The sequence below is a fragment of the Populus nigra genome, chromosome 2 (assembly GCF_951802175.1).
Source record: "Populus nigra chromosome 2, ddPopNigr1.1, whole genome shotgun sequence".
In the NCBI taxonomy this organism is placed as follows: Eukaryota; Viridiplantae; Streptophyta; class Magnoliopsida; order Malpighiales; family Salicaceae; genus Populus; species Populus nigra.
This window is the reverse complement of record NC_084853.1, coordinates 46,103,205-46,114,779: the sequence shown is the minus strand read 5'-3', so window position 1 is coordinate 46,114,779 and position 11,575 is coordinate 46,103,205. Positions and strand designations below refer to the sequence as shown.

At 30.5% G+C, this 11,575-nt stretch overlaps 3 protein-coding genes across 3 annotated transcripts; 1 reads left to right on the top strand and 2 right to left on the bottom strand.

Annotated features, from left to right (window-relative positions):
- Positions 1–405: 405 nt before the first annotated feature.
- Positions 406–2,437, bottom strand: LOC133683029 (non-specific lipid-transfer protein A-like). Its single transcript, XM_062106543.1, has 2 exons — positions 2,091–2,437; positions 406–595 (listed from the first exon to the last, which is right to left on the bottom strand). The coding sequence occupies exons 1-2, from the start codon at positions 2,435–2,437 to the stop codon at positions 406–408; spliced, it is 537 nt and encodes a 178-aa protein (XP_061962527.1).
- Positions 2,438–6,245: 3,808 nt separating this feature from the next.
- LOC133683027 (non-specific lipid-transfer protein A-like) lies at positions 6,246–6,608 on the bottom strand. The gene has a single exon (XM_062106542.1). It carries the CDS (start codon positions 6,594–6,596, stop codon positions 6,246–6,248), a length of 351 nt encoding a protein of 116 aa, XP_061962526.1. The 5' UTR covers positions 6,597–6,608.
- A 3,588-nt stretch (positions 6,609–10,196) lies between these two features.
- On the top strand, positions 10,197–11,034 carry LOC133681634 (ethylene-responsive transcription factor 13-like). The gene has a single exon (XM_062104726.1). The coding sequence runs from the start codon at positions 10,271–10,273 to the stop codon at positions 10,946–10,948; it is 678 nt and encodes a 225-aa protein (XP_061960710.1). The 5' UTR covers positions 10,197–10,270; the 3' UTR covers positions 10,949–11,034.
- Positions 11,035–11,575: the final 541 nt, after the last annotated feature.

Sequence of the window (11,575 nt, the reverse complement as noted above, 5' to 3'; positions counted from 1 at the left end):
AAATTTATGTCATTGTTAATTAATTTTAAAATCTATAAAATTAATTGAAATATGTATAAACTGATTCGATTATCAACATTAATAATATATATTACACTATAGCCACATAAAAAGTTCTGTTTTTGAAAAAATATCTTTTGAGAAAAAAAACCATCATCTCCTAGCTAATGTAACATAGTTACATCATCACATGCAATAACAACAAATAGGATAATGATTGACATCAATAATTATTATTACTCTAATGCAAGAACACAGTGCAAGAACACAGCGCAAGACCAAAACAATTATGGATTCATTGAGCAGTAAACGCAGCAAACAAAATACGTAACAAGTTGATAATGCCGGAACAACCCTATAATTTACCAAAATATCAGCACAGACGGAATAAATTATACAACTGGGCTATACGATTTTGGCTCCCCGTATCCATTCACAGGTGGAATAAAGTCTGTAGACAGAAAAATGGCCATTGAAAACAGGTGCCTCAATGACATAAGCATTAACACAACCACCGAATTTAGACCCCAAAATTTCAGCTATTTTTTGCAAACCAGACAATCTCTCAACCACTGGATTCTTGGTCCCTTCAACTCTATCACCGTTGAAAAAAATTTGCATTTGCAGGAGGCAACTGGGTGTCAAAATAAATGTAAACAATTCAAACTTTTATATATATATATATATATATATATTCTTCGAAGTTGAAGCAAAAAAGGACTTGCAGCAAGGGTTTTGGAAGCGGTTGAGAGGCAGAGAGGTACTGCAACTTTGCAGTCACTTGTGCTAGTAGGTGTCAATGGGACCTTCAAAACACCAGTCCAATAGTCCATTGATAATTCAACTGTTTAAGAGAAAACACGAATTCACATGCACTAAGTTTCAGCTGGGAATTTTAACACACGAGATGGGTCCATTGATTGCAGCTACATTAGGAAAAACAAAAAAGATGGGTGATTTTATTCTACCTGTTACTTGACAGGGCCTAGTTGTTAATCGGGCCTAGGTTCTTCTGTTCAAGGCTTCTTTTCATGCAACTTGATAGATCTTACCGCTATAAAAACAAACATGAGTTTTAGGCTTAGAGATTCACAATCACTGGTCGAAAACTCCTTCTGTTCATTTTATTTTTCACTTGCATCATTATTTTCTCAGGCCAACATTCACTGTCTTTTCAGATATCAAACTGTTCGTTTTTATATTTTAAAAGTATTTAAAAAAAATTAAAATTTTTTTGTTTTAAATTTTTTATATATTTTTTTTATTATTTTAATATGTCAATATAAAAAATAATTTTTTAAAAATAAAAAATATATATATTAGTTTAATATATTTCAATAAAAAAATATTATATTCATTCATTAATCAACTTTGTCATCGTACGGTCTCGCACTCATCAAAGAGATTTATTTTACAAGTGGATCTCAATAATTGTTTTCCACCATCAACCACCTGTCTATCTCTTCGTAGTAGGTTTTCTACTCTCATTAGATGCCATAAGAAAAAAAAATAGTTTAGTTGCGAGTAAATTTACTTATAGACATTTAAATGTTTAAATATTTCTGAAAGTTCCATAAATAGCTATCTGGAAGTGTATTTGAAGAAGAGAAGTTGATATTCCGTAAATAATGTTAAGATTTATTTATTGTAGGAAAAACCAAATTTAATATTTATTGAAATTTAAAATAAGCATTATAAAATCTTGAGATTGGCCATGCGAGTGGATTGGTGATATATTCGACGAAATTCCAATGATAATATATGATTGACTTATAAGTCTCATAAATTCCATTACAAGAATCACAGCAGAACTAGGTGCCTTACTTCGACTCTTGTATATAACAACTTTTATTTATGCATAATTTAAGTAGTGAACACTAAATATGAAGATCGCCCATCGGCAACACCCCAACCATCCAAAAGCTTTATTTCTGCACCCTGCATGTTTCCCTTCATCTTAGTGAATGCTGCGCCAGTGGAAGATGGAGGGAAAATGAACATTAGTTAACATAGATTGGTAAATTAAGATCAGGTTCATGTAATAATTTTTTATCATACATTGATTTTTAATGGGGGGATAAAAAACTTACTCGGCACAATTGAAGTTTTTGGAGATGGGAAAGTCCACTTGAACCTTGCACTTGGCAGGGAGAGAGGATGCAGCCTCATCCTTCATATCTGGGATGCGAGCAGCGGCTGCCTTGACACATTTACATGCAGCTTGCTTATCTGCAATGCTGACAGCACTTTCCTTCAATTTGTTCACCCCGGCACAACATTGTGGTGGAGGGAAATCACCACCTTTTCCGGTGAGATAGGAAACGCAAGCAGCCAAGTCTGAGTTCACGTCCCCACAGGTGATGGCCTCTCCTGGCTTAACCGTGATTGATTGAACCATGGCTACAACAACCAACATGGAAATGATTGCTCCCTTCATTTTCTTGCTACTGTAAGAGTGAAGTGCTTGGTGACTTGAGAATCTTTTGGGGGATTGTATATATTCTGCGAGGGATTCCGTGATTGATGAATCAAACAGGAGACTGAAATGGGCTATATATATCCTCTTGGTGATTACAAGAAGTTAGAATTTGATGGTCAGGTCACGAATTGCTTGTGGCATGACACTTTTTGTTAAGCTATTTTGGCTTCTTCTTGGCTTGAATGCATGCAACTTTAACTTTGCTTACTTTTGAAAAGTAATTCAAGAGAGGTAAGCATTTGTATCACAATTTTCATCCTGCAGAAGCTTTGGATCGATTGGCTGTCCTGATGACGATTGTAGCACTCATTTCTATGTATAACCATATCAGTTGCCATTTGTTTCTGTATCTTCAAAACCATCCATCTGGGCAGAGGCTCCAAGATTTGTACATGTGCTTTTCTTGTTCGTTTTATTTCTTGTTGGCAGCTGGATATATAGTTGAAGAGTGGATATTTTTGTTTCGTAAAAATGAATGTAGATAGATTATCTCAAGCTTCAAGCATAATATATTACACCCATAACATTTTATCAGTATAAATATCCTCACCACATCTTGTTGGTACGAAACTCGTTATATATTTTCTTATAGAGAGAGAGCCACATGAAACAATGGTGTCATCTGCAAATAACTTTGGTGGCAAGACTCAAACCCAAACTCATGGACAAAAGTGGATGAAGACTTATGTGGTTCGTACGTAGAGGCCTGCTAGGATATCCCTCTGTGTGAAAATGATTCCAGGTATATTTACTTGAAATCTGACTGATTTTAGAGTAAAAAAGAAATATAAATCTACTTAAAAATTCAAATTGATCAATAAATCAGTCCAAACCTGATCGATAATCAATTGCCTCTTTTTTAAAAAAAAATATCTTTTTTTGAATGGGTCAACTCATTATTCATCAATCAAAAAAATACTGATTCATTGTTACCTATCGCAAAAACTCAACAAGGAAGGTCATGAAAGAAGAAGAAAAAAAAAGAAGAAGCTACATATCTTATTACAAAAAAATACAGAACGAGCACAAAAGAAGCACGAAAAAATTAAAGAAAAATAACGAGACAAGGACGGACATGCTTAAATTATGATCCAATTCAAAAGGTTTTTTTTTTCCTGCCTTGGTTTTTTGAATTATCATGTTGCCCTTCATCTTTTTCTTTTTCTTTTTCTTTTTCTTTTTTAGACAGTGGGCCTTGATGGGTTTATTAGTGAGGGAAGGTCCAATGTTGATATTTTTATTATGATAGTTTTGATAATTTAAAAAAAAAATAGATTAAACTTGATGAATCCAATCCTTTGAATTTATAATTCAAATTGATTTTAACTCGAGTTGATTCTCAAGTTGAATTTTATAATTATAATTCAAGTTAGGTACTAGCTAGATTTTTATAATTGGATTGAGTTGGATTTTATAACTATAATTCAAATAAATACTAGCCAAATTGTTGTAATTGGGTTGAAGTTAGATCTTGCAAGTCTAGAGTCTATTATCAACTATTAGCATGTGAAAAATTCTTGTTTTTCTTATTTAAATTTTTTTATATAATACTATTAAATCCATATTGATTCGATGAATTAACTTAGGCTCCGTTTGTTTGCTAAAAAATAGTTTTTTTTAAAGGGAATTCTGGAAAAATAAATTATTTTCTGATGTTTGCTAGTGTAATGGAAAATAAGTTGGAAAACACTTTCCAGTGTTTGGTTATGTCATGGAAAATGAGCTGGAAAATAACTTGTTAATGTTTTATTTTTCTCAAATTTATTAAAATAATGAGGAACAAATCTTACAAATTAAAAGGTTGAATGAGAATGAAATTGAAAAAAATATATAATTTCATAAATTATCTCAAATAAAATAAATAATAATCAAAATAATAGAGATCAAATCTAAAAAATAAAAAAAGATAAAAGATGAAGAAATTAAAATAATAATAATTAACATTTCATAAATTATTTCAAATAAAATAAGTAACAATCACAAGAATGAGGACCAAATTTGATACATAAAAAATTTTAATAAAAAATGATAAGGGAAAAAAAATAATAATTATAAAAATGAGGACCAAAGTTAATATAAAAATTAAATTTTAAGAGATGAAATTTAAAAATAAATATTCAAAACAAAATATATATACCAATCAAAAGTTTGATAACCAAATTTGATATAATCAGCAAATAATATGACATTTCTAAATTTTTCACAACTTTCATAAAGTGTTTTCCATCTAAATTTTTCAGAAAAACACTTTCCTGAAAACCAAGCCAAATTTTTCTTTGACTAGAAAGTATTTTTCGTTGACCAACTTTCCTAATAGCAAACAAACATAGGAAAGTTTGGAAAGTAATTTCTTAGAAAGTGAATTCCGGGAAACAAACATAGTCTTGATGATCCATCAATTCAAACTTTCAAGTAAGATTTCAAATTAAACCAGGTGGAAGTTGACGATGTATAACCACGTCGACCTAGTGGGTCCACTCACAATTCAAGGACCTGTTAAGAATCTAAATTGATTTTAAAAAATTAAAATAAGATTGTTATTTTATTTTTTAAAATATTGAAATGAAGATGTTTTAAAATTAACTTTGCATTTTAAAATCTATTTTTTATTTGATTATACAATAATAAAAATAGATATTAGCATAAAAGATAACAAATAAAATTATGAATGAAAATTTTGTTTTTTAACCAAAATTGTTTTTTTCTGATTCAAGTAATACCTTTTGTTTTAATAACAAAATGGTTTTTTTATTAGCACCATAATTTATAGATAAAAGATAACAACAATCACAAAGAGATTTGAAAAACTACAATGATTTAAACTAAAAAGGAAAAGCATATATTTTTAATTAAAAACCTAATTTTCTAATTCAAGCATTTTTTTTATTTTGATGAAAAAAATTTTCTTTTATAAGAAACATTGTTTATCTCTCAATATTTATATATGTTGCATGTATCTTCCATAACTGGTACTCCTACATATACTACGAGAATGTCAATAGAACAAGAGATTTTACAATTTAAGAATCTTGCTCATGAAAAATAGTAAAAACAAATGATAGTAGTTTCGAATAATTACAAAGTTTTACAAAAATAATGTTAAGATTTATTTTTTTTACATTGAAATTGGAAAACCAAATTTAATATTCTTTGAAATTGAAAATAAGTATTGATTATAAAATTCCGAAATTGGCTATGCGAGTGTTTTGGTGATATTCGAAGAAATTCCAATGATAATTAATGATTCACGCCTAGTTCTTTTGAGAACTCGTTAGCAAAATCAAATATGTCAATATTGCATTTTGAAGTTTGAGCTTGGAATCATATTTGCTATGAAGAATATACATATAAAAAAAACCGTGCTACCATGGACGCTAGTGTGTGTTTGTGTGATAGCTTGCAATTAGAGAGAGTATCAATGGTTTCAACAACATTCATGGCTATATTTATGACTTAGTCTCATAAATTCCATTACAAGAATCACAGCAGAACTAGGTGCCTTACTTCGACTCTTGTATATAACAACTTTTATTTATACATAATTTAAGTAGTGAACACTAAATATGAAGATCGCTCATCGGCAACACCCCAACCATCCAAAGGCTTTATTTCTGCACCCTGCATGTTTCCCTTCATCTTAGTGAATGCTGCACCAGTGGAAGATGGAGGGAAAATGAACATTAGTTAACATAGATTGGTAAATTAAGATCAGGTTCATGTAATAATTTTTTATCATACATTGATTTTTAATGGGGGGATAAAAAACTTACTCGGCACAATTGAAGTTTTTGGAGATGGGAAAGTCCACTTGAACCTTGCACTTGGCAGGGAGAGAGGATGCAGCCTCATCCTTCATATCTGGGATGCGAGCAGCGGCTGCCTTGACACATTTACATGCAGCTTGCTTATCTGCAATGCTGACAGCACTTTCCTTCAATTTGTTCACCCCGGCACAACATTGTGGTGGAGGGAAATCACCACCTTTTCCGGTGAGATAGGAAACGCAAGCAGCCAAGTCTGAGTTCACGTCCCCACAGGTGATGGCCTCTCCTGGCTTAACCGTGATTAATTGAACCATGGCTACAACAACCAACATGGAAATGATTGCTCCCTTCATTTTCTTGCTACTGTAAGAGTGAAGTGCTTGGTGACTTGAGAATCTTTTGGGGGGTTGTATATATTCTGCGTGGGCTTCCGTGATTGATGAATCAAACAGGAGACTGAAATGGGGTTTATATAACCTCTTCGTGACTACAAGAAGTTAGAATTTGATTATCAGGTCACGAACTGCTTGTGGCATGACACTTTTTGTTAAGCTATTTTGGCTTCTTTCTTTGGCTTGAATGCAACTTTATCTTTGCTTACTTTTGAAAAGTATTCAAGAGAGGTAAGCATTTGGATCACAATTTTCATCCTTCCGAAGTTTGGATCGATCGGCTGTCCTGGTGACGACTGTAGCACTCATTTCTATGTCTAACCATATCAGTTGCCATTTGTTGCTTTTTGCTCAAAACCATCCATATGGGCAAAGGCTCCAAAATTCATGTCCTTTTCTTATTCTTTTAATTGATTTTTGGCAGATGGATAGTTGTAGAGTGGGTTTTTTTCCACTAAAAGTGAATGAAAGATAGATTATCTCAAACTCCAAACAGATAATATATTACACCATGACATTTTCATCTGTGTATATATCCTCACCACGTCTATTAGTGCGAAACTCACAATATATATATATATATATATATATATATATATATATATATATATATATATATATATATATATATATATATATCACATTTAGTTACAGTTTAAATTATTATATTGAAATAGTTTTTTATATGGTATTAAAATCTTGATAATCAAGCGATCACGAGTTCAAATCTTATCATTCTTATTTATTTAATAAAAATTAAACACAAAATAATATGAATTTGTGTAAATTTCAATCCTAGAAAAACTTTTATTTTAAAAATACATTAAAAATAATATTAATCATATTTTTCAAAATTGTCTTCATCATTTTTACTAAAATCTTATGTTTTTTTTTGTGGGAATTCATGGATTCATAATAAATCTTTTAAAAAAAAAAGACATGTTTCTTATGAATGCAGATAACATATTTTTCTTGATTTTTTCTGCTAATATTCAAATTAAATGGGATCGAGTTAAATGAATGATTTTTTAAAATAATTTTTTTTAATAGTTAATAGATATTTTGTTTGTCAATTCGAAACAATAAATATTATATTCTGCATCCTTAATAAAAATGAACTCAATTTCTAATGAGTTATAGATTTTTAACTGAAGGTAAAAACTAAAAAGTACAATCATAAGAAAAATAAAGAGTAGAAACTGTAAAGTTTTCGAAACACAGAGTGCAATGTATATTTCTATATATTATTCTAAATATGATTAATTTGTATCATTCAAAACACAGAGTGTAAGGTTTTAATTAATTTAATTAAAGTGCAATCACAAGGCTTTCAAAATAGAATAATTAACTCTTTATTATAGATACTGTATTAGTATCATTCCACGGACAAGTGTTAATGCCCATTGTATTTATGTTAGAAATTTCAGTTAGAAATTAAATTAGGTCCAGAAATTTCAGCTACACAGGCTCAGATCTTTTTAGAAATCCAAAATGTATTATGAACTGGACTAATTAATTAGGTCCCTCGTCGCTTTGGTCTTCTCTTCTCTTTTATATTCTCATTGTATTTATGTTTCATTCAGTTCCACCTACTTGATAGGGCTGTTTAATATATAATTCACTCGTTTATTATCAAAAAAAAAAATATCATTCCACGGACAAGTGTTAATGCCCTTTGGAGAGCGGTTCACTATTATTAAATCCATTATAGCCCAGGTTTTAAAATTTTAAAATGAATAGGATGGAAATTGAATCGATTAAATTAAGTTTTATTTTTTAAAATAAATTATTTAATTTAATTTTTAAAAAAATTAAACCGAGTTAATTTGTATCTACATTACATGATTTTTTAATTAGAGCTAATTCAATCATTTTGGACAGACCCAGACCCTAAAATTTGGCGTTTAAAATATAGGTCTAGGCCCTATTGGGCCCAAGGGATAATGAAATCGGCTTTAATTAAATTAATTTCTTGGAATAGGATTTTAATTTTCTGATTTTGCCCTCAACTAGTCGTATGTTCTGCGTAAGATATTTACACTTATAGTGTTTAGAAGAAACATAATTGAGTAATTTTTTGTTGCTTTTAATTTTATTACTTTTCAATTGTTTTCATTTCAAAATCAAAACGGTCTAGATTAAATTGTTTTACATGTAATTAAAATTTCACAACCTTTTATTGAATAGTTTATAATTAGAGATTCCTTGACGAATGATCAAATTTTAATTTGTTATTGGTGTTTTAACCTATTAAATAGAAAAATAAATTTGAATGTGAATCCTTAATTAATTTAAGTTGATTAAAATAAAGAAGCTTATGCATCTGAGGCATGTAAAATTACATATAAATATGATAACTAATAAATCCTCAAAGAGTTCGATTCTAATGATAAGAAAAAAAAAGAGTTATTTATGTAACTAATCTGAATGATCAAATATATGTTAAGAAATATATTTTGTTTTATTTTATTTATTAAGAGTAGAATAGTATTTTTATTTTAGTTTATATATAATTTTTTTGTATTTATATTAATACAATTTTTTTTAGAATAAAGTAATCATGTAATATTAATGAAACCTAACTTATCTCTTTTTTATTTTTTTATTTAATTTGAATTATTTAATATAATATTAAAATCTAATTTAATAGAACGAAGTTAAATCACAAACATAGCTTTCATGGCGCCGTTAAAAACTATATCAATTATTGAATCCACAGAAACAGTCTTTGAGATATTCACACATGTCGAAAAACAATTTTTTTAATCCTATATTCTTATATAGGATTAAAAAAATTAGCACCACGATATCCACATGTCGTGGAGAAACAATTATAAATTAAGACATATGCTTGCATAAAATCCTGAACCAGGTATAACCTTTGTCCAAAGTTTTCTTTAACAAAGGAAAAGAATGTGGAGACTAGTGGGGACTCAGCACAAGGCAAGCATTGCAGATTTTGTTGTAGAACCTAATGCGATTGCAATCCATCCTGTACTTGCAACACTATATATTTAAGTACAATTGCGTTTTAATTGTATTGATTTTTCTTTCTTATGGTAATAGTAAATCCATATTTTTTTTAATTTGATTTCATTTTAATTGCATTGATTTTTTCTAGAGAAACAAGATATTTAATAAGTAATTACCAATATTTATTTAATGAATTTATTTTAAATTAATAAATATAGATCTCCTTGACAAACAAGTATACAAAACAAATAACATGAAATTTAATTAATTTATTACGCATGCATTGTTAATAATTTGATATTATAGAGGATTTGCATCGTTTGGCACTATTAGGCTGCTAATAACTCCAAATCTCTATGATGGGGCTGAAATATATTAAAAAAATGGACGAACCAAAAATGATGCATTTATCCATAGAAAATCAATTGTAACATGTGACAGAAAAAAAAAATGTATTCCACTCAATGGTAGGAAAATTCATAGAAACCCCACAAAGTTTCTCCTGTAAATTGTGATGAATCATAGGGCATAGGCAGCCATCCTCAACTTCTCTTGATCGATAGTTCCTATATAAATGGCAGTAACAAATCTTCAAACTTGCTCTTGTAGAAAACCCAAAAAGTAAAGGAGGGAAACCACATCCTACAAAAGTACAGGTCAAAATGTTTGGAGAGAAGAGCTTGGAATCAGGCTTTGATGTTCTTGAATGCAATATTAATACTGTTGCCAGTACCAGTAATGTTAACGCACCAACATTTTACAAGAGCCTCAGCTTTAGTAATATTTATTCAACAGAAAGCTGGGGTGATTTGCCATTAAAACAAGATGATTCAGAGGATATGATCGTTTACAATGCTCTCCGAGATGCTGTTAACTTTGGATGGCTTCCATCAATGTCGTTGCAATCTAATATGACCACGACGAGAGAAGAGTTTCCACAAACAGCTGTTCCATTGGAAGTGGCACCGCGCGAGTCTGGAGCACCACCGCTGAAGGAAAAGGGATTGCAGTATAAGGGTGTGAGAAGGAGGCCATGGGGAAAATATGCGGCAGAGATTAGGGATCCTAAGAAGAATGGAGCGAGGATGTGGCTCGGGACTTATGAGACGCCTGAGGATGCTGCAATAGCTTACGATCGAGCTGCTTTTAAAATGCGTGGCTCGAAGGCTAAGCTTAATTTCCCTCATCTGATCGGATCCAATAATAACTGGGAACCCGCTAGGGTGACTTCTAAGAAGCGGAGTTCACCAGAGCCTTCATCTTCTATATCTATTTCAGATTATGACTCACCACGTTGGACGAAGCAAAGCAAGATCAGTTCTGGGATTTGTTTCCACTGACACTTCGGACGAGTCATTAGTAGCTAGTTATTTTAGTTGATTAAACAAGAGACATGTTAAAGTTTCAATAAATTTGAGTTTTCTCAAGGGAGTTGGATCTACTATGTATGGTTAAATCATCATTGCATCAATCGAGATATAAATTTATACTTCTTTTTATGAGTGGTTTTAGTCCTAAAACTCTTAATTATATATGACCACCGTAGAGATTTACTGCTATAAATATGTAATGAGTTATTTGTAATGGCCATCATGACAACTATTTAGACTGAAATTAATTATTATCCTTTTAACTATCTTTAATTACTCTTAATCATAAGAATTAATCTTTGGTTTAGTTTTAATGTAGATTTCATCACTTTTCTTGCAATCTATCATTGGAACGGACTGATCACAATCGTTTGGTTATTTTTATTATCAACACCCAAGAGCTGTGACAAATCAGTGGTTCCTGATTGCTGTCTTGTTCTGATATAGAATTAAAATGGTATCCTGCAGTTTGAATTGCTTGGTTTAATCTCTTAGTTATGGCATGAGTTTTGCCAAGTTTCATGAGCAGTACTAGTGCCTATTGTTCGAATTTATGCAGCTGTTCGCAAGAGAAATTCTTACATAACCTGATCCATT